This window comes from Acipenser ruthenus, chromosome 44 (assembly GCF_902713425.1).
Source record: "Acipenser ruthenus chromosome 44, fAciRut3.2 maternal haplotype, whole genome shotgun sequence".
In the NCBI taxonomy this organism is placed as follows: domain Eukaryota; kingdom Metazoa; phylum Chordata; class Actinopteri; order Acipenseriformes; family Acipenseridae; genus Acipenser; species Acipenser ruthenus.
Genome location: NC_081232.1, coordinates 6816183 through 6840000, shown reverse-complemented (window position 1 = coordinate 6840000; position 23818 = coordinate 6816183). Strand labels below are relative to the sequence as shown.

The window sequence follows — 23818 nt, the reverse complement described above, 5'->3', positions numbered from 1 at the left end:
TGTTTTTGAACCCTGGTGCTCTGTGTGTGTGTCTCCCTGTCTGTCTGTTTGTGTCTCTTTCTGTGTTTCTGAACCCTGGTGTGTGTTTCTGAACTTTTTGCTCTTCTCCTGTACAGGCTCTATTTGAAGAGATGGACCGAGTCCAGGATCCAGTTAAGGAGGAGAGTGTGCTTCACTGGCCCTGCTGCTGCTGCTGTTACCGGGGTATTGGCAATCCTCATACTGGCTGCTGGCAGTGTGAGCAGCGACAGTGAGTTTGTGAAAGTCCCGAGCTCAGTGAAGTGTACTGAGGGGCAGGACTGTATCCTGAGCTGCACCTTCAACTACACAGCTGTACGCTGGGATGAGAAGTCACGTGTGACCTGGAGACAAGCAGAAACGCACGACATCGTTCACAGATACTATAACAACAGGGACCAGCTTGCTGATCAGTCCCCTCAGTATGTGAGCAGGACCAGTCTGTTTGATTCTGAGCTGCAGCGCGGGAACGCTTCACTGCTGCTGAGGAGAGTCAGGGTGGAAGACGCTGGGAATTACACGTGCTCTGTTAACGCTTCTCCACAGCTTGGATCGAGCAAGAATGTGGTAATCCTGGTTTCAGCTCAATCCAGAACAGCAGCTTTTGTGTGGTGGAGTTTAGGAGTATTTCTTTGTGTGATTGCAGGTCTCTGTGTCAAGCTGTGTAAAAAAAAAATATGTAGGCGCTGGAAGCCCTCCAATGGTTTGAAATCTCTGTGCTCTGTGTCGTTTAACAAAGGCAGAGTCTAACATGTGATGGTGAAACCCAATTAAGTCAGACAGCTCCCCTACACTTTAATTTACCCAGTTTAATACAAGCACCCAGTCACTTTAAATTAGGGAACATGTTACCAGTATTGACAAGAAATTTTAAAAATCACTTTGTTTCCTAGACAATTGATCTGTAATATGACACCACAGCCATTTTTCTATACCGTGATTACAGAGTTCACACGGTTTAACGTGATATGGGCACGTTCCCAAACTGTGGTACGCGTACCCCCAGGGGTACGCAAGACGTGTTTAGGGGGTACGCGTGACAAATTGTGTAATGGCGTACATTTTTTTTTAGTTTTTTTTTAGTTTTTTTGCATTTTCATAAGACTTGTCATACTCACACAATTTTAAAACGCATTGGAAATTCATTTTAATTTCTGCCGTGAAATGGAGAAACAAACAGAGAGCCGTGCAAGACAATCTCGCAGCAGCGGGACACTTGGGATCAACGCTGTGGTGTGCTCGTTTTGCAATCCTCCAAGTGGTAACAATGAGAACAAGGATACACAGGGACAGTGACGTACAGAACTCTCGCCACCAATAACTGCACAACGCGAATTAAATGTATTATATTTATGACGTATGTTTTTAGTTTTTTATTAATTACATTTTTTTGGTGGTTATGATGAGCTATTTTCGATTTTTATGTAAATCGTTTTTTCAGAGCTTTCGATTTTTATGTACATGAAATTGTTGTTTTCTGTTACTGTACTTTACAAAATGTTTGTTTTTTTTCTGTCACAAAGTAGTAACTGTACAGTACCACACTTTGTACCTTCTTTCCTTTGGTGTCTTCCACAACGAAATCCTTGTGGTCACGGACACATTCTTCTGGGTTTTTTGTGTTTAGGCATTTTTTTTTACATTTCGCCACAATTTGCAATTCTGTTTTAAATCCTACGTATCTTAACTGTAATATAGCTTTAAATCCCGCGAACAAGCCTCCAGTCGAGAAAGTATTCAGAACTAATCAATACAAGTTAGGGAAAGGTAGTTTGTCTTTGTTGTTTATGTATTAGGTTTTTGAGTTATGTGAATTGAGTATATTTCCAGTGTTTTTCTGGTGTTCATTATACACAGATTTTTATTTTATTTATTTTTTTGTATCAGGGGTGTTTTATCGGTTAAACCCTTAAATCAGAAGCCGTAATTATATTATTATAGTCATTTATATTGTAAGTATATTATTGTGTATGTGTATAAATCTGTGTATTATGAAAGCATATATTAAAAACAACATGAACATATAAATCTGAATGCTAGGGGTACGCAGACAGGTGATAGGTCTGGAAGGGGGTACGCGGCAATCAAAAGTTTGGGAACCTCTGCTATATAACTAAATCTGAGATGCTGCAGGCATTGGTATTATTTTTATTTTAAAACAATATTGTAAGTGATATTATATAGTGTTGTAGGGATTTGGGTTTCATGTTGCTTAACTTTGCAATGGTGTCATATCCACCTGTCTTTGTTCTTTCCTCTGTGTTCCTTGCTGTTAACATGCAGTCCAAAAAAAAAAAAAATGTGCAGGTGCCGTCTTCTCATCATTAATTTTTGCACTCTGAGAGATCAGTGGGCGGGCACTGCATGTCTTAAAACGCACTCTATTGGCTATTGCTAGGTAACACTAATAGGATGCCGTCCAAACTGATAAAATGACATTTTTATTTATTTTTTTATTAATTTCATGTTCTGTCAAGAACTGCTTCTCTCCCCTGATGCTACGCACACTCAAAAGCAGACGCCTCCCTTCCGATCCCCAAATTGTAGTTTTTATGCGATTATGGAAGTCCCGCCCTCCCTTCCTGTCACGTGTTTGCAGTTCTTTACAATAACAGAAGCCCCACCCCAGGTCAGGGCCATGTTTGTAGGTTTTAAAGCAATAGTTTGGTTTCAAGTCAATTCTGATCTTGAAACAAATTGTTTCAGTGAAATGGTAAATAAAAGTTTATTGTATTTTTTTTATTGATGATGCTTGAAAATGGCAAAAAAAGTTTTTTGTTATATTCGTTATTTCAGAAAATATATATATTTTTTTTACAAAATTTGTTATTTTAGAAAAAAAGTTTGTTATATAGTCACAACACACGTGCCTTATTACTACAACTCTTAATTATAACTACTTCCTGTATCTTGTATTTGATTCTTCTCTTATAGATGTCTGTATTCAGTTTTTTTGTAATTGCTGTTATTTGAAATCATTCTCATCCATTTGTCATACTTACTATGTGCTCTTAGTGGACTTAACTCATATAAGCAAACATTTTTACCGGAAAATATTAACAGTAATGAACAACGCTAGTCCAGATAGAAATTACGTATGTTAAAATATAGTATTAAGTTAGAAAATAAACTCTTTTATGTCTAATTGTTCATTTCAATACAGCGTTTCAGCTGTGCAGATGTTTAATAGTGATGTGGTTTTAGGTATTTGTATTTGTACAGCTGATGCGGACGCACGCATATTCTTTCCAGTTGTTAAAAACTCAAGTCCTTTGTATTTCTTTATTAATAAGTCTTCTAATTTGAATGTAAGTCGTGCCTTTTTGTTTAACTATTATGCACAACAGTGTTTTTAGTTATTGGATCTTCTGTTAAACTAATGTTTGTTCTTTTAGTTTGAAAAAAAACCCCGTCAGTGCATCGATTATCGTTGATAAATGCATATACGATAATCAAATAAGAAATTACACCACTAATATTTTGTAATGTGATATTTCATACTGTGATATTTTGTAACAATTGTAACAAAGCATTTACTTAATGTATACAAATAAAACAAAGTGTTACAACAAAATGGTAAAAACAAGGTTACACTGTATTGACTTAAAAATGAAAAGAGTTTTAGAAATGGGCCAAAATGTGAAGAACTAACAAGTGCAGAGGCTGCATGTACAGATCTATATTGCCCTGATAGGCTGTGTGGTCCAGTGGTTAAAGAAATGGGATTGTAACCAGGTCCCCGGTTCAAATCCCACCTCAGCCACTGACTCACTGTGTGACCCTGAGCAAGTCACTTAACCTCCTTGTGCTCCGTCTTTCGGGTGAGATGTAGTTGTAAGTGACTCTGCAGCTGATGCATAGTTCACACACCCTAGTCTCTGTAAGTCGCCTTGGATAAAGGCGTCTGCTAAATAAACTAATAATAATAATAATGATACAGAAGGCAGCTACACAGGATGGCTTTAACCAGAGACGTGTATGTTTAAAAAAAAAAAACGACAAAGTGTTTTAAAAGAAGGAACCACCTGTTTTAAGAAAAGTAAGTACTTCTTAACCTAACAAATAAATAAATAAACATAAATAATAACAATGGGAGACCCTGTATACATTGTTAGGTTAACATTTTAAAACATTTTGGCATCATGTGTTTTAAGCAGCTGGGGGGCCCAAACACACATGTAAAAAGAGCATGGACCGTCTCACAAATGTCCTTGCGAAGTTTCTTTAGTTTAAGACTTTAAAACGTAAAAAAATAATATGCTACAAGTCTTGACTATTGGCAATCATATTTTATACTTGTCAGATGTGTAGGCCTATATGCTTCTGTTTGCATGGACTAAATGAGAGACAATTGCGGGCCCCCTCGTGGGATAAGGGCGTTGGGTGCAATGGCAGTGGGTGGTCTTGAAGATCAGAAAAAATAACTGCCTGGCTAAGTTTTATTTTGAGTCGCTGTTCAAGAGTTTGCTGTAATTCATTTAGTTAGAACAATTTAAAAGCTGGAAATTGTAGATAATGTTATGCAATAATCAAAACAAGAATGTTCTGTGTGGGCGTGTGTGTAAAATAAGGAAAACCCAGTTCTTTATCATATAGATAGCCCCTCTCAATAACAGCATAGAACACTGCTTGTTACACATGTCACTACCAATTTAAATGTTTTTCATACATTGATAGGGCTGTTATGTATTTACAGAAAACTGCATAAAAAACTATTGTGGATAGCCTATTAAAAAGTGCTCAGAGTAGCAGGGTGTCTGTATATAGAAGACAAGTGTCAAATTGGTTAACAGACCAATACGCTCGATGCTTAAACCAGCTACGATGAATTTTTAAGAGTAACAAAACGGTGGTTGATGACATTCAAGCTGTTCTGGAACGTCAAGCCAATCTGCTAGTGTGGAGTAGTGGTTAGGGCTCTGGATTCTTGACCGGAGGGTCGTGGGTTCAATCCCGGGTGGAGGACACTGCTGCTGTACCCTTGAGCAAGGTACTTTACCTAGATTGCTCCAGTAAAAACCCAACTGTATAAATGGGTAATTGTATATAAAAATAATGTGTAAAAAAATAATGTAATTGTATGTAAAAAATAATGTGATATCTTGTAACAATTGTAAGAAATTAAATAATAATATAATAATAATAGTCGAGATGTGCCGGTGTTACAAAGAATTATGTCCCCCCCCCATTGAAATTAGTTTCCCCTGCCAGTAATTTACCGCTTTTCGTTTGGAAAAAATAAATTGTCGCGTAATCGGGAGTATAGACTTTTTTTCTTGGACGCATGTTTGGCTTCTCCAAATCCAAGCTTTCTGCTGTTTCTTTCGTTTTGTTCCATAGTGCTTGGAATGAGTCCTCTGTTCTCAGACTTGCCATTGTCTTTCTTAAACAGTCAGTAGCCATTTTGGTTTCACAAACAGTGATTTTTGAACTTTGTAAAGCTCTGCTGACTTCCTCTGATTTGGAATAGACAATTTCACTCATTTTAAGTCCAAACACTATTTGCCTCATGAGCCCTGCTGCTTTACTGACTCCTGTTCCAGATGCTTTTTCTGACATTTCTTGAAGCACCTGCAACAAGGGTTTGTAATTTAGCTAAATGCTTCTGATGGATGAACAACACATGGTTCACCTGGTTCTGTCACATATCCCACCACTCAGAGTGGAGCTGAAGGAACACTTGGCTGAATCTACCCCTCCCATTTTGGTGTTCTTTCTCTGCACGGTTAATCATATGATACATGAAGGGCTGCAATGCCAGATACCACTGAGTTATCTGTACATTGCTGTCCTTCATTGTTCTTAACCACTTGAGTGGGGCATGGTCTCTGACAAGATCGAATGAATGTCCCAGCAGGTAATATCGTAGAGAGTGAGTAGCCCATTTTATGGCCAAACACTCCTTTTTGACCACGGAGTAGTTGCGCTCCCGGGGCAGCATCTTTTTACAGATGTACAGTATCGGCTGTTCTACTCCGTCAACCTTTTGGGACAAAACTGCACCCAAACCCACGTCCGACGCATCGGTGTGGAGGATGAATCTCCTGGTGAAATCTGGTGTGATGAGAGCGGGGGCCTGGCAGAGTCTCTACTTAATAGTTTAAAACTCCCCCTGACATTCTACAGATCACTTAATTGAATTTGGTGCGCTCTTTTTGGTGAGGTCAACTAAAGGATTGACCGCTGTGGCATACTCGGGGATAAAGCGGCGGTAATAACCGGCTAACCCCAGTAGAGACCTCACCTGAGCCTTGCTTTTGGGGATTGCCGCGTCCACCAAAGCCTGGACCTTGGAGACAACGGGTTTCACCCTGCCATTCCCCATTACAAATCCCAAATATTGTGTCTCTGATTTGGCAAATGTACATTTTCTCAAGTTGGCTGTCAGCCGGGCTACCCTTAGAGACTGAAGGACGGCCGTGATCCTAGCCAAATGCTCTCACCAGGTGGAGCTGTAAATGACCACGTCATCAATATACGATGCTGCATATTCATGATGTGGGCGTAAAACCTGGTCCATCAGTCTCTGAAGGGGATCTGCCAGTATCCCTTTGCCAGGTCCAGAGTCGAGATAAACTTCGCCTTTCCCAGTCTATCTAGAAGCTCGTCGACCCGAGTCATGGGGTTGGCATCGAACTTGGCAATAGTGTTTACTTTATGGAAATCAACGCAGAAGCGGTTAGTGCCGTCCTTTTTGACCACTATCACAATTGGACTGCACCACTTGCTCCTGGAAGGCTCAGTCACCCGAGCATCGCCTATACCTCTTTGCTAATGCCACTTCGTCGACCTTCTGAGATCCAGTAAGGTCTCTCTCATACCGTGACACCTGAGGGAGAGATAATGGCACATTCAACAAGGTTAGTTCTACCGGGCAAGTCATTAAAAACATTGTTGAACTCCTCAATTAACTTACACAGGTCTCATTTCTGATCTGGAACTGTTCCCCCATCTAAATGCTTTTAGTGCTAGAGGTCTCTAGACCGGGGCCTAAATCATCCTCTACTTCGCCAGGGGCTATAAAAAAGGCCTCCCTTGCCTGCCAGGACTTTAATAAATTTACGTGATAAATTTCTCGTTCATTACGGCGATCGTGCTGTCTAATTCCAAAGAGGGAAGAAGCAGCATTACTTTGTCTCCTGGTCGAAAGGTTGCAATTCTTGCATTTTTGTTGTAATGCTGCTGTTGCCAGTGCTAAACCGATCTGAGGTTGTCCTGGGCCAAACGACCGACCAAATCCAGGCGATCTCTCAGTAGGAGCACATGCTGCACTACATTATGCACCTGCCAATTTAAATAATGATCTCATTATATTAATCTAACTAGAAACAAAACATAGCTATCAGAAATAGTACCATATTCTCCAAAAACACACACTCTACCAAACTATTCTGACAGTCTGAAATCCCATTTTTCACACTTGAGAAGAGCCATTCCACTGTGCACGTTATCATTGGCAGTGTGAGCAAAATCTTTAAAAAAGAATGTCCATTTGTACAGTCCACAACTTCAACTAGAGTTGGAAATTGTTTACCCCCTGTCGCCTTTCGCCTCAATTGCTGGAAAAACACTGACACTTCTGCTTCCCCCAAATTGATACCAAACAAGTCACACACTGAATTGAGCCTCTCTGTGTGGCCCAATGTCTTGGATGTAGGCAGGAACTCTCCAGCAGCTTTCATGAGGCCGTATGAATCATTTTGAAAGGAGCTGTTTATTTCGTTGAGTTGACAGTCCAGAATGTGATTCCAGATAGCTAGCAGGTCGTTGTCGCAGCGCACCCAAGTCAATCATCCCAAAGAAGTTACCACTGAATCCTCATCATGACTGGGTAGTTTTCGTTTATGAGCGAATGCGATGTCCCAGTTTTCGATTTTGTTTTTTTCATTTCATTTGTTAATGTCAGCACCTTGCTGAAACCATTTTCTTAAGTCTGTCAAACTCTCCTTCAGGCCCTCAATTAAATCTATACAGTCTGTGGTTGCACTCTGCAAGCCTTTGGTGGCAAAGTCAGACATTTCAAACAGCTTCCCAAATAAAACAATTAAAAATATATATATTTTTTTGTTTGAATTTGCTGGAGAAGAGAATATGCCTCCAACATGGTCTGCCCCCCACCTTATGCAAACTCCATTAGCGCTTCTAAAATAACATCAAATAGGCTGAGTATCTTACTCACCGAACTGGACCTGGAACTCCAGAGTGTATCTACCCCCCGCTCAAGCGCAAGACACTGGCGACTGGGGTGCATCTCTTTCTGAATCTCTAAAAAACAAGCATGCCTGTATGACCCAGTCATGAAAGAGTGCAACGCATTCATGGTCTCAAAAAAAGTGGTAAGATCTGCAGCCGTTTTTGCGACCGCAGAAAGCACCAGGTTCAGGCGGTGAGAATGACAGTGAACATAAATAGCTCATGGAAATTTGCACTCCCCCCTTATACCCAGACATGACAGACGCCCCATTGAAACCGAAGCCTGATTTTGTTGAACTTGCGTTTTCACTGAATCCTGGTAATACTGAAACATTTTTAGAAGTTTTACTGATCCCTGCTGGTACTGGCACATTTGAAGAAGTCGAAGGGGTTTCACTGATCCCTGGTACTGGCGCATTTGAAGAAGTCGAAGGGGTTTCACTGATCCCTGGTACCATTCGTTGATTCATCAGTTAGTTTTCTTTTTACAAAATAAAGAAGACTGCCTTGTCGGGACGTAGCCAAGACAAATGTAACTACGGTTGACTGCAAATTAAGTTGGCCAAATTTTCTGTAGGTAATTAGCTAATTTCAAATGTAAAAAAATAGCTAAACAGCAACAGCAGCTGCACAGGTTGCTTGCGTGCCTTGCAATGAAAAAAAATACCTGTATGTATGCTGCCAACATGCTGTAATGATGAAACTATAGTATCAAAGATGTCAAATGTCATATCTCAGCCGTCCAATCACCAATCTTGTTTTTTTTTCATAGTCATGACAACGGTAAATGTCCCCATGTAATTTGTCTACTGGGGTGGTAGGGAGGGACATATTTTTTTGGAAAATTAAAATTGTCAATCGCTCCATAAATGGGTGGGCCCAGGCCCCTCAGTCCCAAGCGTGTCTCCACCCCTGCTTTGTATTTTCTCACCTTTTTCTTACTCTTTACCTCAGAATTCTCTTCCTGTTACACAGATTCACCTTTTCGCTTGATCAAAAGTCGATCCATAATCAATATCCAACGTTTAATTTTTGCAAGCTTCCCAATTGCTACTTAATCATAACTGCAGCAAATGCTGTATCATTGCCAACAGCCCATTGATCTTTAACCTTGATCACTTCCTGAAGCAACAGTGCATAGTATTTATACTAAAGCAGTTAGCATATTTTTTCTTTTTGTTTCAGTTAATAATTATTTAATATATTAAACAGAAAATTACAGACCCCGGGTTGAAAAACTCTGCTTAGCTGATAAGAAAACATCTGGTCCTGCCATATCTCTTGAGTTGCTGGGCATCATGCCAGATTCGAATTCCTTCAACGCTTCCCTCTATCAAGAAAAAACAGATTGCATTACCATGTCCATTTTACATTCCTCTAGAGACATATGCGCTAAACATGACTTTCCATCTGTCGTCGGTATTCTATGAGAATCATTCCACAGGGTCATGCATTCATTTCCTGTCTTCAGCTTGTTCCTCTGTTGACTTCCTCTCTTCTATTATGGTTTTGGCTTCTATATAGGTAATTTTCCATTTTGGATCTTATCGTTTACATAAGTTTATATATAATAGAAGTCAGGCTTATTGGTCTGTAGTTACCTGGTTCGGTTTTGTCTCCCTTTTTGTGGATCGATATTACGTTTGCAGTTTTCCAGTCTGTCGGTACAACCCCTGTGTCAAGAGACTGTTGCATGATCTTGGTTAGCGGTTTGTTTGTTTATTTTAAGAGCTCCTAGTCCCTTTAACACTTCTGCCTCTGTTATGCTAAAGTTATTTAAAACTGGATAGGAACAGGTTGACATGTGGGGCATGTTGTCCGTATCCTCCTTTGTAAAAACCTGTGAAAAGTAATCATTCAATATATTTGCTATTTTTGTTCTTCGTCTATGATTTTGCCATTTGTGTCTCTTAGACATTTAACCTCCTCTTTGAATGCTCTCTTGCTGTTTATAATATTGGAAAAAAAACATTTTAGAATTGTTTTAGCCCCCTTAGCAATGTTGATTTCTATCTCTCTCTTGGCCTTTCTAATTTCCTTTTTGGCTTGTGTTTGCAGTTCCAAGTACTCTTTCTGTGTACTTTGTTTTTGGTCCGTTTTAAACGCTCTGAAAAGTGCCTTTTTTTGCTGAATATTTTTTTAAATTGATCTATAAAACCATTTTGGCCATTTTTTGTTTTAGATTTAGATTTGTCTACTATTGGGATGTAATTGTTTTGCGCCTCTAGTACTACATTTTTAAAAAACAGCCATCCTTTTTCTATGGATGTTTTCTCTATTTTAGTCAAATCTACTTCTGTTAGTCTCTGTTTCAAACCTTCATAGTTTGCTTTTCTAAAATTGTAAACCTTAGCGTTAGTCATTACTTTTGGGGCTTTAAAAAGCACTTCAAATGAGACCATGTTGTGGTCTGAGTTTGCCAATGGCTCTCTGACCTCTGTTTTAGTTATTCTGCCTCCCCTCTAGTCGGTGCCTTGACAAATTGCGTTAGGAAGCAGTCATTTGTCATTTCCACCATTTCAATTTTGTCCGTCGTGCTCCCCACCAGGTTCTCCCATTTTATACGGGGGAAGTTGAAATCCCCCATTAGTATGGCTTCTCCTTTTCTACACGCATTTTGAATGTCATTGTATAACAGATTATTTTGCTCAGCGTCTGAATTTGGCGGTCTATAGCATGCTCCTATTATTATGCGCTTTGAATTTGTGTCCATTATTCTGACCCATATTGATTCAGCGTTGTTTTCTTTGTCCCAATTTAACACCTGGGCTTCTAGACTATTTCTTATGTATAGCACTACCCCTCCGCCTCTTCTGTCCTGCCTGTCTTTCCTATACAGTGTGTACCCACTAATATTATATTCATCTCCATCACTCTCAGACAACCAAGTTTCTGTAACACCCTATCACATCGTAGTTACTTGTTAGTGTAGTAGCTTCAAGTACTAACATTTTGTTTCTAAGACACCTAGCATTTAGATAAATACATTTAATAGTTGTCTTACCTGAGTTGTTGCCCTTGTTTTGATGTGGTCTCCTTTCTGATTTTTTGTTTTCTCCCCCCTTCCTTTCTAGTTTAAATGCTTCTGAACCTCCTCAGAAGCATTTAAACTAGCCTCCTATATATAGTGAAAACTGTTGAATTTAAATCAAGAGAAATAATGTTAAAACTTTACAATACATTAGTAAGACCTGAGCAACCAGAAATATCCCGGGTTTAAAAGGCATGTCGTATGCAGACAGTCTTAACTATTTCTTATGTATAGCACTACCCCTCCGCCTCTTCTGTCCTGCCTGTCTTTCCTATACAGTGTGTACCCACTAATATTATATTCATCTCCATCACTCTCAGACAACCAAGTTTCTGTAACACCCTATCACATCGTAGTTACTTGTTAGTGTAGTAGCTTCAAGTACTAACATTTTGTTTCTAAGACACCTAGCATTTAGATAAATACATTTAATAGTTGTCTTACCTGAGTTGTTGCCCTTGTTTTGATGTGGTCTCCTTTCTGATTTTTTGTTTTCTCCCCCCTTCCTTTCTAGTTTAAATGCTTCTGAACCTCCTCAGAAGCATTTAAACTAGCCTCCTATATATAGTGAAAACTGTTGAATTTAAATCAAGAGAAATAATGTTAAAACTTTACAATACATTAGTAAGACCTGAGCAACCAGAAATATCCCGGGTTTAAAAGGCATGTCGTATGCAGACAGTCTTAAAGAATTGAATCTATTCAGTCTTGGACAAAGAAGACTACGCGTCGATCTGATTTAAGCATTCAAAATTCTAAAAGATATTGACAATGTCGACGCAAGTGACTTTTTTGATCTGAAAATAAAACAAGGACCAGGGGTCACAAATGGAGATTAGATAAATGGGCATTCAGAAAAGAAAATAGGAGGCACTTTTTCTACACAGAGAATTGTGAGGGTCTGGAACCAACTACCCAGTAATATTTTTGAATCTGACACCCTGGGATCCTTCAAGAAGCTGCTGGTTGAGATTTTGGGATCAATAAGCTACTAACAACCAAACAAGCAAGATGGGCCGAATGGCCTCCTTTCATTTGTAAACTTTCTTATGTTCTTATAATTTCTATCCCCTTATTCTACAAGCACAGGAAACTTAGCATCTTAGCATCTCGCCTCAGAACTTTCAGACATACTGGTCAGCTTGGAATTGTTTTAAATACCTCCATTCAAACTTCAATATTCCTTTTCCTTCGTCTGCTGTTAAAGTGACGTCCCCTTTCTTAACCTACCTTAAAAACACTTCCAATAATGCCTCTTCCAGTAAAGTGATGATATCGAGCATTCAGTCTTTTCCACATTGATGTATGGTTCGCCTGTCCCTGCTCTCGGTAGGTATTCAAACCTCAGGCATGTTTGCCCATCACAATAGCTATACGTATTTGCTGGACACACGTCCTTCTGTCCAGTTACCACTCTAACAAGCTTTACTTCTCTTGAAATTCTTTTTGGTTTTTGAGATCTTCAGAATTTATAGCTTCCTCTTGCCATTTCAACCCTCTCATTCATGCATTTATGACCTATCTATTCTTAAATGACTCTACATTTCCACTTGAAGTGCAAAACTAACCAAGAAAGGCTCCTTGATTTGTTACTTCAGATCAAGTCCATATGAATCTCTTCTTTCTTTCAAACAACTTTGGCTGTCGCAGGGAGCTCCCAGTTCGGATCCCGTTTCTAAAAGAAAACAGAATTGCCACCCGCCATTGGCTTATCCATCACCTCCGCCAGATCCTGTTCAGGTCTGGGTTTCCAGCAGTAAAATATTCGTGTCACTGTTTGGATAGAGCAGCTTCCACAGCCTCCCGTCGTGGAATTCCGGTCCCGCTCATCAAACGACTCGGTCGCTGGTTATCCGAAGCATACCAGTCATATATCAGAACTGACATCAATGACCTTAGAAATGCGTTTGCTCTGCTCAGTAATTCAAATCTACTCTGCAGCATTGAGACCCGCTTGGATGTTTTGGGGGTCTCCTGCCTCACCCAGATGGCCAGGTGCTGGACCCTCAAACCAAGCAGGGTTGATGCCAAGTTGTTTCTTCCATACGTCGCATAATCCATAAAATATTTCCTTAAACTCACATTTCTGTGTTGTGGTGTTCGTCCTGAACTACTCAAACAGACATAAATAAATACATTAAGGAGAGGTAAAACACTCCCTTTGCAAACATAAAACAAAACCACAACTCTAAAGCACTTCACCTTCCGTATTTGTCTGCAGTCTTCACACGATGGCTTTCTGTCTGTATTCTCAGGTGTGTCACTCGGCTTCGTTCCGAGTTTTGCTCCTCCTCACAGTTCTAGAGAAAATGCGATTGGTTATCCGTTCTTTGTCAGACCCTCTTTGGGCGGAGTCAGCACTATATACTTTTGTTTAATTCTTATTCACACAACCTGTCAGATCAGGACAAAACCCCTGTGAATATTCATGATACCGAATCAATAATACAAACAAACACACAGTCGAGCTTGATTTAAAATGTTATTTTATTTAATACTGCATGACATAAATAAAAGTAAGACTGTCAAAGAAAGAAGTTTGTTTGTGCATCTAAAGCATATTCTCACCTGATTTGAAGTAACCATTAAGATTTGTTTAAAATCTGATGCATAACTTTGTGTTTAAAAACACTGTAGTGTACAATCTCTCTCCTACAATGAATACAAAGCGTTATTCTAAAGAACAGATCAGCAGGTAGAATCCTGTGCGTTGAATACGGTCCATACAGGTCACATTAGCAGAGACCTGGGAAGGCACTGGACAGATTCAGCTTATAAAACTGAAGCACACTGATGAGAAGTGTTGATCTCCTTGACTTGCATTGGCTGTATATAATATAAACCCTTCAATGTGATATTAAAGGGGTTTTACTATAACTGCAATACAGAATGATACTGGAGGCCCATCTGAATCTAAACCAGGGCATCTCTCAAGGCAAATAGCACCTTCTTGAAGTACCTCATGTACATACAACACCGTTTAAAGAGAAAACTTTTAAGAACGCAGATTTTTACATTTATGTACATACATAGATAAATATTTTTCTTAACATTACCACTAACTTGCAGTATGCACAGTTTTACATGTTACTGTTCAGTTGTGTAAAGCTGAGGGAACACAGATCCACTTTGTCTCTTTAACATGGTTTCAGGAGACTAGGTTTCAGGCCCCTGCATGACACACCAGGGGAGACTTGGGGTTTGATACAGCAATATTGACTCAAACTTGATCTCCCGGTCTCCTGGAACCAGGTTTCAAGCCACTGTTCCTGAAAAATTGGCTTCATGTTCCCTCGGCTTGAGACAACGATGCTCTTTTTTTTTATTTCTTGGGTGCCATCTAGTGGAAATTATTAGTCGTTGCACAATCACACATTAAAAAAAAAAGAGTTTGTTATACTGGCAATGATTTACAGGAAGCAGCCACAGAGCTGCTGTTTCTAATTGAAGAGGTATCTCCTCTGTGAGAGCTTGTATTAAACTGGGTGTGTTGAGCAGTGCAGGGGAGCGGTCTGCCTTCACTGGGTTTCACTGTCCTGTCATGCACTGTACTGAGCTTTCAGAGCATCGTGGGACTTCCAGAAACAACAACCTGCACGTTGTATATACAGCTTCAAGCCGATACAGAAACTTGCAGCTACCCAATAAACAAGAACTGCTCCTGAAACCCACCAGGGGTGTCGTCCATTCAGAACAGCTGCTGCTGCTGATGTGGGCTGAGCTATCATAGCTGCTGATGTAGGCTGAGCTGGAACTGGGACTAACTCAATCAGACCCATCCCGGACAGTCTAGGAGTGGAAACAGAGCACTCGTATTCTCCAGCATCTTCCTCCCTGACTCTCCTCAGCAGCAGTGGAGCGTTCCCGCGCTGCAGCTCAGAATCAAACAGGCTGGTCCTGTTCACATACTGAGGGAGCTGATGGGCAAGCTGGTCTGTATTGTCATGGTAACTGTGAACGATGCGCCCTGTTTCCACTCCTCTCCAGACCACATGAAAGAGCAGCGAGACTTTCACAAACTCACTGTCGCTGCTCACACTGCCAGCAGCCAATATGAGGATCGCCAATACCCCGGCAGTGGCGGAGGAAGAGGAAGATGGGCCCCGGTGCAGGACGTTATTGTGGGCCCCCCTCCCCAGACGTTAATTGAACCCTTATTTATAAACATCAAACATACCAAATCAAGTGTTCAACATTGAACTATATTTAATTGTCAGAATGTTAGCACGTATGAAACAGTACGTAATAAGAACGTTTTCTACTCACCTACTTTAATTTAATTTTGAATGCATCTTAACATCTAACACTACGCTATTTTTTAATCATAAACGAACAGGTTTAATTACAGCTGGTGCTGATTTGCTGTTGTTTATTTTGGTGCCCACAGCAGCACCTGACAGCTTCCGTCTAAACTACAGGATGAATCGCGCACACAGAACATAACTGCGCATGTCTGTGCTGAATAGTACCCCCAAACCTTCCATGAAGACGTGCCTCGTACCAGCCTCCGGGGGGGAAAAGTTAGGATAATTAAGACCATAGAGATACCTGTTGAAATGAGGGAGGATACAATCTGAATTACTGGCACCGCAGCTACAGTGATACAAAAGTGTAACAAAAAAACTTTCAAGCAATCTAGGTAAAGTACCTTGCTCAAGGGTACAGCAGCAGTGTCCTCCACCTGGGATTGAACCCACGACCCAAGAGTCCAGAGCCCTAATCACTACTCCACACTGCTGTCATGGGCGGGGACAGTATTGTTTACTTTAATGGTATGTTTCGTATCAGGTACAGGGGTCTGTGTGTTATAATAACGCCGGTGTGTTTTAAATGGCTGTGAAAAAAATTGTAAAGAGAGAAAAGGGTGGTGGTGTGCGGAGATCGGCGGTTGTGAGATTTGCATATGAAGGGCGAGTGTTGCTTATAAAGCATCGCATCATTGCGGGGATATGTGCATGTGTTGCTGGACTGCTTTGGTTTTAATAACAAAAACGGACTTTCAAGTTGGAGGATCTTTGTACTTGAATTTTTTGGATAATGAGTGTCCCGCAACCGGCAACGGGACAGTCAGTCTCTGGGGAAGAGACACCTCCCCATCACACGTGGGCCATGTAACTGGGTAATCTGAACACTGAAATCCAGATTTGTTTTTTAAATAAATGTTTTTTTCAACAATGTGCTCTTCGTTGATGTCTGTTTGAACGCAGCTGTGGTTTTTGGTATTGCAAGATGTACATTAAACGCTCACTTTTGAAGTGACCTCTGTCATCCCTGAGCACTTTGAGATCGAAGGACCGTTCTGAATCTGTACAGGTAATGGAAGAAAAAACACCTGCGCAGGGCAGCTATTGCAAGAGCTGCACATCGGGGTTTCGTGCTTTTTCAAAACTGATAATCTTCAAACCTATACCACACAATTACTCCTTTTTTATTGTCGATTTTAAAATGCCGCCTGAGGAAGGGAAGTTCCCGGGCAACACTGAGAAATGGCTTTAAACCCAAGGAGCGCGTGATGCGCGTTTAACAAACTTAAACACAAACACACACGCTTCTATAAAATCCATTCATTATCTGTAACGGCTTAATCCTACAGAGGGTAGCGGTGAGCCGGAGCCTAACCCGGCAGACACTGGGCGCAAGGCAGGACTACACCCTGGATGGGACGCCAGTCCATCGCGGGGCAACTAAGGGGCAATTTAGAGAGGCCAATCCACCTAGCCAGCATGTCTTTGGACTGTGGGAGGAAACCGGAGTACCCGAAGAAAATCCACGCGAACACGGGGAGAACATGCAAACGCCACACAGACAGACCCCTGAGGCCAGAATTGAACCCAGGACCCTGGAGCTGTGAGGCAGCAGCGCTAGCCACAATGCCGCCCTCTTTAAAATACATTTTATTGAATTTCTATTAAATTTGAGAAATTATTCACTTGGTAGATGGTATTTAATGATCTTTGCAAACACCAGAAACACAAACATAATCCAGAATAGACATACAGAATACCATCTTCTAAATTGATTGATTGATATGAATACACGAGCCAGAATACTGAACAATACAATTCCTTAAAGAAGAATTGTTTTAAGTGATTTGTATCACATACATAATAATGCAATACAAAACTAAAAATAGTATACAAAATAAAGATATTTTTATAGTTTTTAATTGGAACATAAAATAGTGAAATGAAAATGGATAATATATAAATGTGATTTAGTAAATTAGTCTTTAATTATCAGTCAAAATTTCAAAAGACTTTCCGTGGTGACTTTTCAAAGGCACGTTTGTAAATAATGGTGTCAAAGAATCAGACTCGGCGTCTTCTTTGGAGGATTGGCAGGTTACCTTTTTACTAAACCGCATAATGTACGGGTATACGTGGCTCAGTCAGAAACGAAATGGAATTAAACAAAACAGACACGAAATTTAAATAGAAATGACCTAATCAAAAACTAAATTGAAATATACTAGTACTACTACTAATACGACTAATAATAATAATAATAATAATAATAATAATAATAATAATAATAATAATAATAATAATGAAAGTGTTTTCCACTGCAAGCAAGAACTGAGAATAATAGTGCCTGGTAACAACACTTTTTCTCGTTGGGCGATTGTGAGTGACCTGTGCACAGGATGTTGCGGTGCAGGGAGGAAGCGATGACAGGAGAGTTTTTCAGAACCAAGGTGGCTGGTTTTTATTATCAACCACGCAGGAACAGGTCATAAACCATCTACTGTGAGCTTGACTACCAGAAAAAATAAAAGTAACAAAACAAACACACTTTGAAAAAGAAAACTAACAATAATGTAATAGTAATAATAATATTGCTAGCGACTGCTCTAGGTACGTTTCCCATACCCCAGTCCCTTTCTGCTATGGTAAGGTACAGACATACCCTCTCGCTCCCATCTCACCATCACTATACTCTCCCAAGTGAAGCCCGGGATCAGGTTACATATATACTAAAATCTCCTAGAACCTCCCCTGAATATATCATTATATATAAACTGAGAAGTGAATTCATGATTTCGTTTCATCTAGACTGGACGACTGCAATGCTGTGTCTGCAGCTTGTTCAGAATGCAGCTGCAGGGTGCTCACCAGAACAAAGAAACGGGATCATAGAAGTCCTGTGTTGACCTTTGTGCACTTTTAAGGTCAGCTAGCCTTTTGCACCCCCCAAAGGTAAAACTGAAAAGGAGAAAGTTATAATGCTCCCAGATTGTGGAACTCATTGCCCTTCTCTATTAGAGATGCTGCTTCAGTCAATATTTGCAAATTAAGATTAAAGACTTACTTTTATAGTTTAGCCTTTTTAACCTGACTTACAATATCATTGTTTTTATTTATTTCACTTGCTTATCTTTGTAAGTGTTGTGGTTTATCTGTCATTCTTATTCATTTCTTGTTTTCTTCAACTGTTTTTTTATTGTTATAATCTAATGATGTATTGTTATAATGATGTATTATAATGTGTTGTTATTATAATGATGTATTGTTATTGTAATGTATTATGTTGTATTATTGTTATAATGATGCATTGTTAAGTTGAACCTAGAATATTGTGTTCAGTTCTGGTCACCTCGTTACAAGAAGGATATTGCTGCTCTAGAAAGAGTGCAAAGAAGAGCAACCAGAATTATCCCGGGTTTAAAGGGCATGTCATATGCAGACAGGCTAAAAGAATTGAATCTATTCAGCATTGAACAAAGAAGACTACGCGGCGATCTGATTCAAACATTCAAAATCCTAAAAGGTATAGACAATGTCAACCCAGAGGACTTTTTGACCTGAAAAAAGAAACAAGGACCAGGGGTCACAAATGGAGATTAGATAAAGGGGCATTCAGAACAAAAAATAGGAGGCACTTTTTTACACAGAGAATTGTGAGGGTCTGGAACCAACTCCCCAGTAATGTTGTTGAAGCTGACACCCTGGGATCCTTCAAGAAGCTGCTTGATGAGATTCTGGGATCAATAAGCTACTAACAACCAAACGAGCAAGATGGGCCGAATGGCCTCCTCTCGTTTGTAAACTTTCTTATGTTCTAATGTTCTTATGTATTGTTGTTATAATGATGTATTAAGAACATAAGAACATAAGACAGTAACCACCTTTTAAACCCGGGGTAATTCTGGTTGCTTTTCTTTGCACTCTTTCTAGAGCAGCAATATCCTTTTTGTAACGAGGTGACCAGAACTAAACACAATATTCTAGGTGAGGTCTTACTAATGCATTGTAGAGTTTTAACATTACTTCCCTTGATTTAAATTCAACACTTCTCACAATATATCCGAGCATCTTGTTGGCCTTTTTTTATAGCTTCCCCACATTGTCTAGATGAAGACATTTCTGAGTCAACATAACCTCCTAGGTCTTTTTCATAGTTCCCTTCTTCAATTTCAGTATCTCCCATATGATATTTATAATGTATATTTTTATTGCCTGCGTGCAATACTTTACACTTTCCTCTATTAAATGTCATTTGCCATGTGTCTGCCCAGTTCTGAATGCGGTCTAGATCATTTTGAATGACCTTTGCTGCTGCAACAGTGTTTGCCACTCATCCTATTTTGTGTCGTCTGCAAATTTAACAAGTTTGCTTACTATACCAGATTCTAAAATATGACACTCTGTATCGTATGACTAGGAGAAGTTGATTTAGCCCTCCCCGAATTCTACAGTGACTTTCTAGCTAGGCCATAATGCAAGTTTGTGAAAGGCAGCTATAGCATAGTCTTAGCTTGTGTTGTAGTTTGACTGAAAAAGAGTACAATGAAGAATGACAAGGTTAAAGTTACAGAATTGTAATAAATGAGATTGTTCAATACTAAGTAGACTTTATTATTATTATTATTATTATTATTATTATTATTATTATTATTATTATTATTATTATTATTATTAGCTCCAATCATTTCCATATCTTTATAGAATAAAGTAGCATTTCAAACTCTCCCACATGTTGGTTGGATGATGAAGGACTCTTGATTCATAGTCACAGTAGTGTCACAATGGTAGCACTCAGAAGCTGTACTGTTCCTCATTGATTTTATTTGTGTTTCTCCTCCAGATTCAGCACTATGCCTTGAACGCAGATAAGAAAACATCAGAGCGTCATCATGTACGCAGGAATACTGAAGAATAGCCCTTCTTGTTGATGTTCTTTGAATTAAAATGCTGTTAATAAAGATCATTCTAAATAGTTAAAAAGTTTGAGTGACATGTGTTTTTGAGTGAACATATATTGGAGTAGCGCATGTGGGGGTTTGAAGCCCCCGCGTGTGGGTAAAACGCCCCATTCTCAGAAATGTTTTTTTGTGTGTGTGCATTTATGATATCACTAGAGACTCCAGCTTATTCTCAGCTATGGAGGTTGCATATAAGTTTATTTAGAACAAAAAAGGAGATAAATGTACCTTCGTTTATATGACACATCTGGAATTGTCCTTAAGGGTGGGGCTCTTATTTCACTCCGTTAATATATTATTTGTCTGTAGTTGAACGCCGTTTTTTGAGTATGAGTGTCAGTTTGATGTTTCCTAATGTGTGTTTATTCAACAATAACGGTAGAAATATTATTCTAACAACTAAAAACAGAAGTTAAGAACATAAGGACATAAGAAATGATTATTTGCTTTATAGTCCTGTAGCATTTGAAGTGAACAGCGATGCGTTTTCTTCCAGTGCTGAAAGGATTGACGGATTATTCCAGATATGTATACCATTTATATTTACACTGTTTGTCCGCAGATTGAGAAAAGCCATGTGCTTATTACATTTTTTTAATATATATATATATATATATATATATATATATATATATATATATATATATATATATATATATATATATAATTAGCTCAAAGAGCCAGCTGCCCAACCTTTCGATATGTTGTACATATCTTTCTCAAGGGAGCCTGTGTTTGAATCCAAACATTGGAGGTATTTATAGGTTTTTGACAGCATGACAACTACTTGTTATTGTTTACATTCAAATCCATGATTTATTCTTACATGATGTAATGGTGTTCTATATATTTTGACATCATTTTTACTTCTATCTTTGAATCAGTATTAATTCTAATTAACACTACTTTATATAAACTTATATTTTTATTATATCATGCAATGCTGGCTCTGAGGATCAGTCTTGATTCGGCCTCCCCAGCGCATCAGCATGCACAACTTTTGAATGAATTTCGTTTATTTATTTAAATGTTATATATTTATTGAAGTTAATTAGTTCATTCTTTTCTGTTGAGTCCCACTGGCATAATCGTGTTCAGTCTATTTATCCATTTACTTTCTTTTATTCTTCTATATGTCGCATTGTCTAATTTGAGCTGTTCTAATACTACAAACTTTATATATATATATACACACACACATCTACTTTTTGCTATTCTTGTGTAAGTCCGGTGATTAGAAGACAATCTGAAGACTGAATGCAGTCCATCCCGCATGAAACTGTATCTATAACAGCGAGAACAGCACTAGCTCTCAGCAAGCTGCAGCGCGTGTGTGCGGTCTGAGACGCGCCTCCAACGCGCTACTTCTCTGCATTGCTGTGTAGGATAGGATACACAATTACAATAGAGAAAATAAAGTTTAAAACATAAACCGAAAAGCAAATTGAGCATCCAGTCACTACAGGTTTTTTTTCAATAATATACTTCCTAGTATCTTGGAGGAGTTCAGATGATTGTGAGGAAATTGCCTTTTTATTAATTGCTCAACTGATTACTTTTCGCACTGTATTCATTGTCTCAGTCAACGGCGCCGACGCCTTTCTAAAAGTGTGTGGAAGCATTTTATGGATAAATGAATCAAATTTAACTACGTCAAATATCACAGCAGGTTATATATTTATAGTCTACTGGTTATTAAAGTTTGCAGCAACAGTACTACTACACTCCTATAATAACGAGCTTGTTATCTGAATGTCGGGTAATGAGTGGTGTCCCACAAACATCGTTTAATTTACTTCAAAATAAATTAAATGTTCGTCTTGAAAAACAAACCTAAAAGAAAACGACCATGTACAGCATTTACATTGATAAAGAATATATTGATAAAGAATATTAAACAGCTGCTACAAAGTATTATGGAGACTATGGAGTTTGTAGAGCGTCACAAGATGACGAATGAGGCAACATTCGCTACATAAACCCGGCTTCTCTGCGCTCATTCTTTCCCATATGATTTGTTAAAAGCTTCAGTGTTCCTCTGTAGACGGCACAGCTAGCGAAACGTTACGATTTCTGTCTATCAACACAGTTCCGGTGTCGTCTTAATTTGTGGATTATTTGACTTGTCTGTGTCGCTGTGTTTTGAAAGAACAATGAGATTCAAGGTACTGCATTTTTTTGTCGCTCTCGCAGTTAAAAGTGGGTGGGCGTGACCCCTCCTGTTTAAAAAGTGCGTGGACAGTGGATCGTCGGTCCAGCAGTGTACGGCGTCTGTGGTCTCGGTCATACACACGGTCCTGAACAACCCGTACACATCTTTTTGTTCCCATTGGTGTTAAATACGAGTGTGGAAGGTAAAGTGTTTTAATTTATATATAGGACGGAGTTTTCTAATGGGGGTACGTGTATCCCTGGGGGTACTTTTTAAGAGTCACATCGCAGAATGACTAAGAAATGCAACAATTGAAATGAAAGTGATAGAAAACAATGATCTTAAATTATTATTATTATTATTATTATTATTATTATTATTATTATTATTATTATTATTTTAACAGTACTATGTATTACCTCTTAACCACTGTGTATGAATATTGATTTTTTTGTTTGGCAGCTCAGAGGTATAGTTTCAAAATGATCATCTATAGATGTGTGTGCTACAGTGAATATGTCATGTTCACTCTAGCACAGCTATACCTGTGTGCATGCGTGATTTCGATTAAGGGGGTTTCCACTCTGGTATATATCACAGGGAGGGTGAAGCAGGTGTCTGGCAATTCTATGGAAATCCCAGCTCAGAGCGTTCTGTGTTGCTCATCAACTTTGCAGTTTAACTCGTACTAGAATTGAATATGAACCAGTGAAGCACAGGCTTTCATATTGCTTTTTGTAACGAAGTATTCGAAATTGAATAATCTAATACAAAAATAAATAACAGACTGCAGGGACGGAAAATGAAATCAATCTCCAAGAGTCGGTGATAAAGAAGGTAGTCTTTATTCAAGCAGATATCTGGAGATAATACTTCGCAGGAAATATGTTAATGCTTCTCTAACAGGTACACACTTAAACAATGATAGCTATACAGTGCCTTGCGAAAGTATTCGGCCCCCTTGAACTTTGCGACCTTTTGCCACATTTCAGGCTTCAAACATAAAGATATGAAACTGTAATTTTTTGTGAAGAATCAACAACAAGTGGGACACAATCATGAAGTGGAACGAAATTTATTGGATATTTCAAACTTTTTTAACAAATAAAAAACTGAAAAATTGGGCGTGCAAAATTATTCAGCCCCTTTACTTTCAGTGCAGCAAACTCTCTCCAGAAGTTCAGTTAGGATCTATAGAATCCACCTGTGTGTAATCAAGTCT

At 39.0% G+C, this 23818-nt stretch overlaps 1 protein-coding gene across 1 annotated transcript in view; it reads left to right on the top strand.

Moving 5' to 3' along the window:
- LOC117398988 (myelin-oligodendrocyte glycoprotein-like) overlaps positions 1-20401 on the top strand; it is a 37977-nt gene extending 17576 nt beyond the window's left edge. The window contains exons 3-4 of the mRNA XM_059012230.1: positions 117-333; positions 20327-20401. Of these exons, the coding sequence (XP_058868213.1) occupies positions 117-333; positions 20327-20401 (292 nt within the window). The remainder of the gene's footprint in view (positions 1-116; positions 334-20326) is intronic.
- Positions 20402-23818: the final 3417 nt, after the last annotated feature.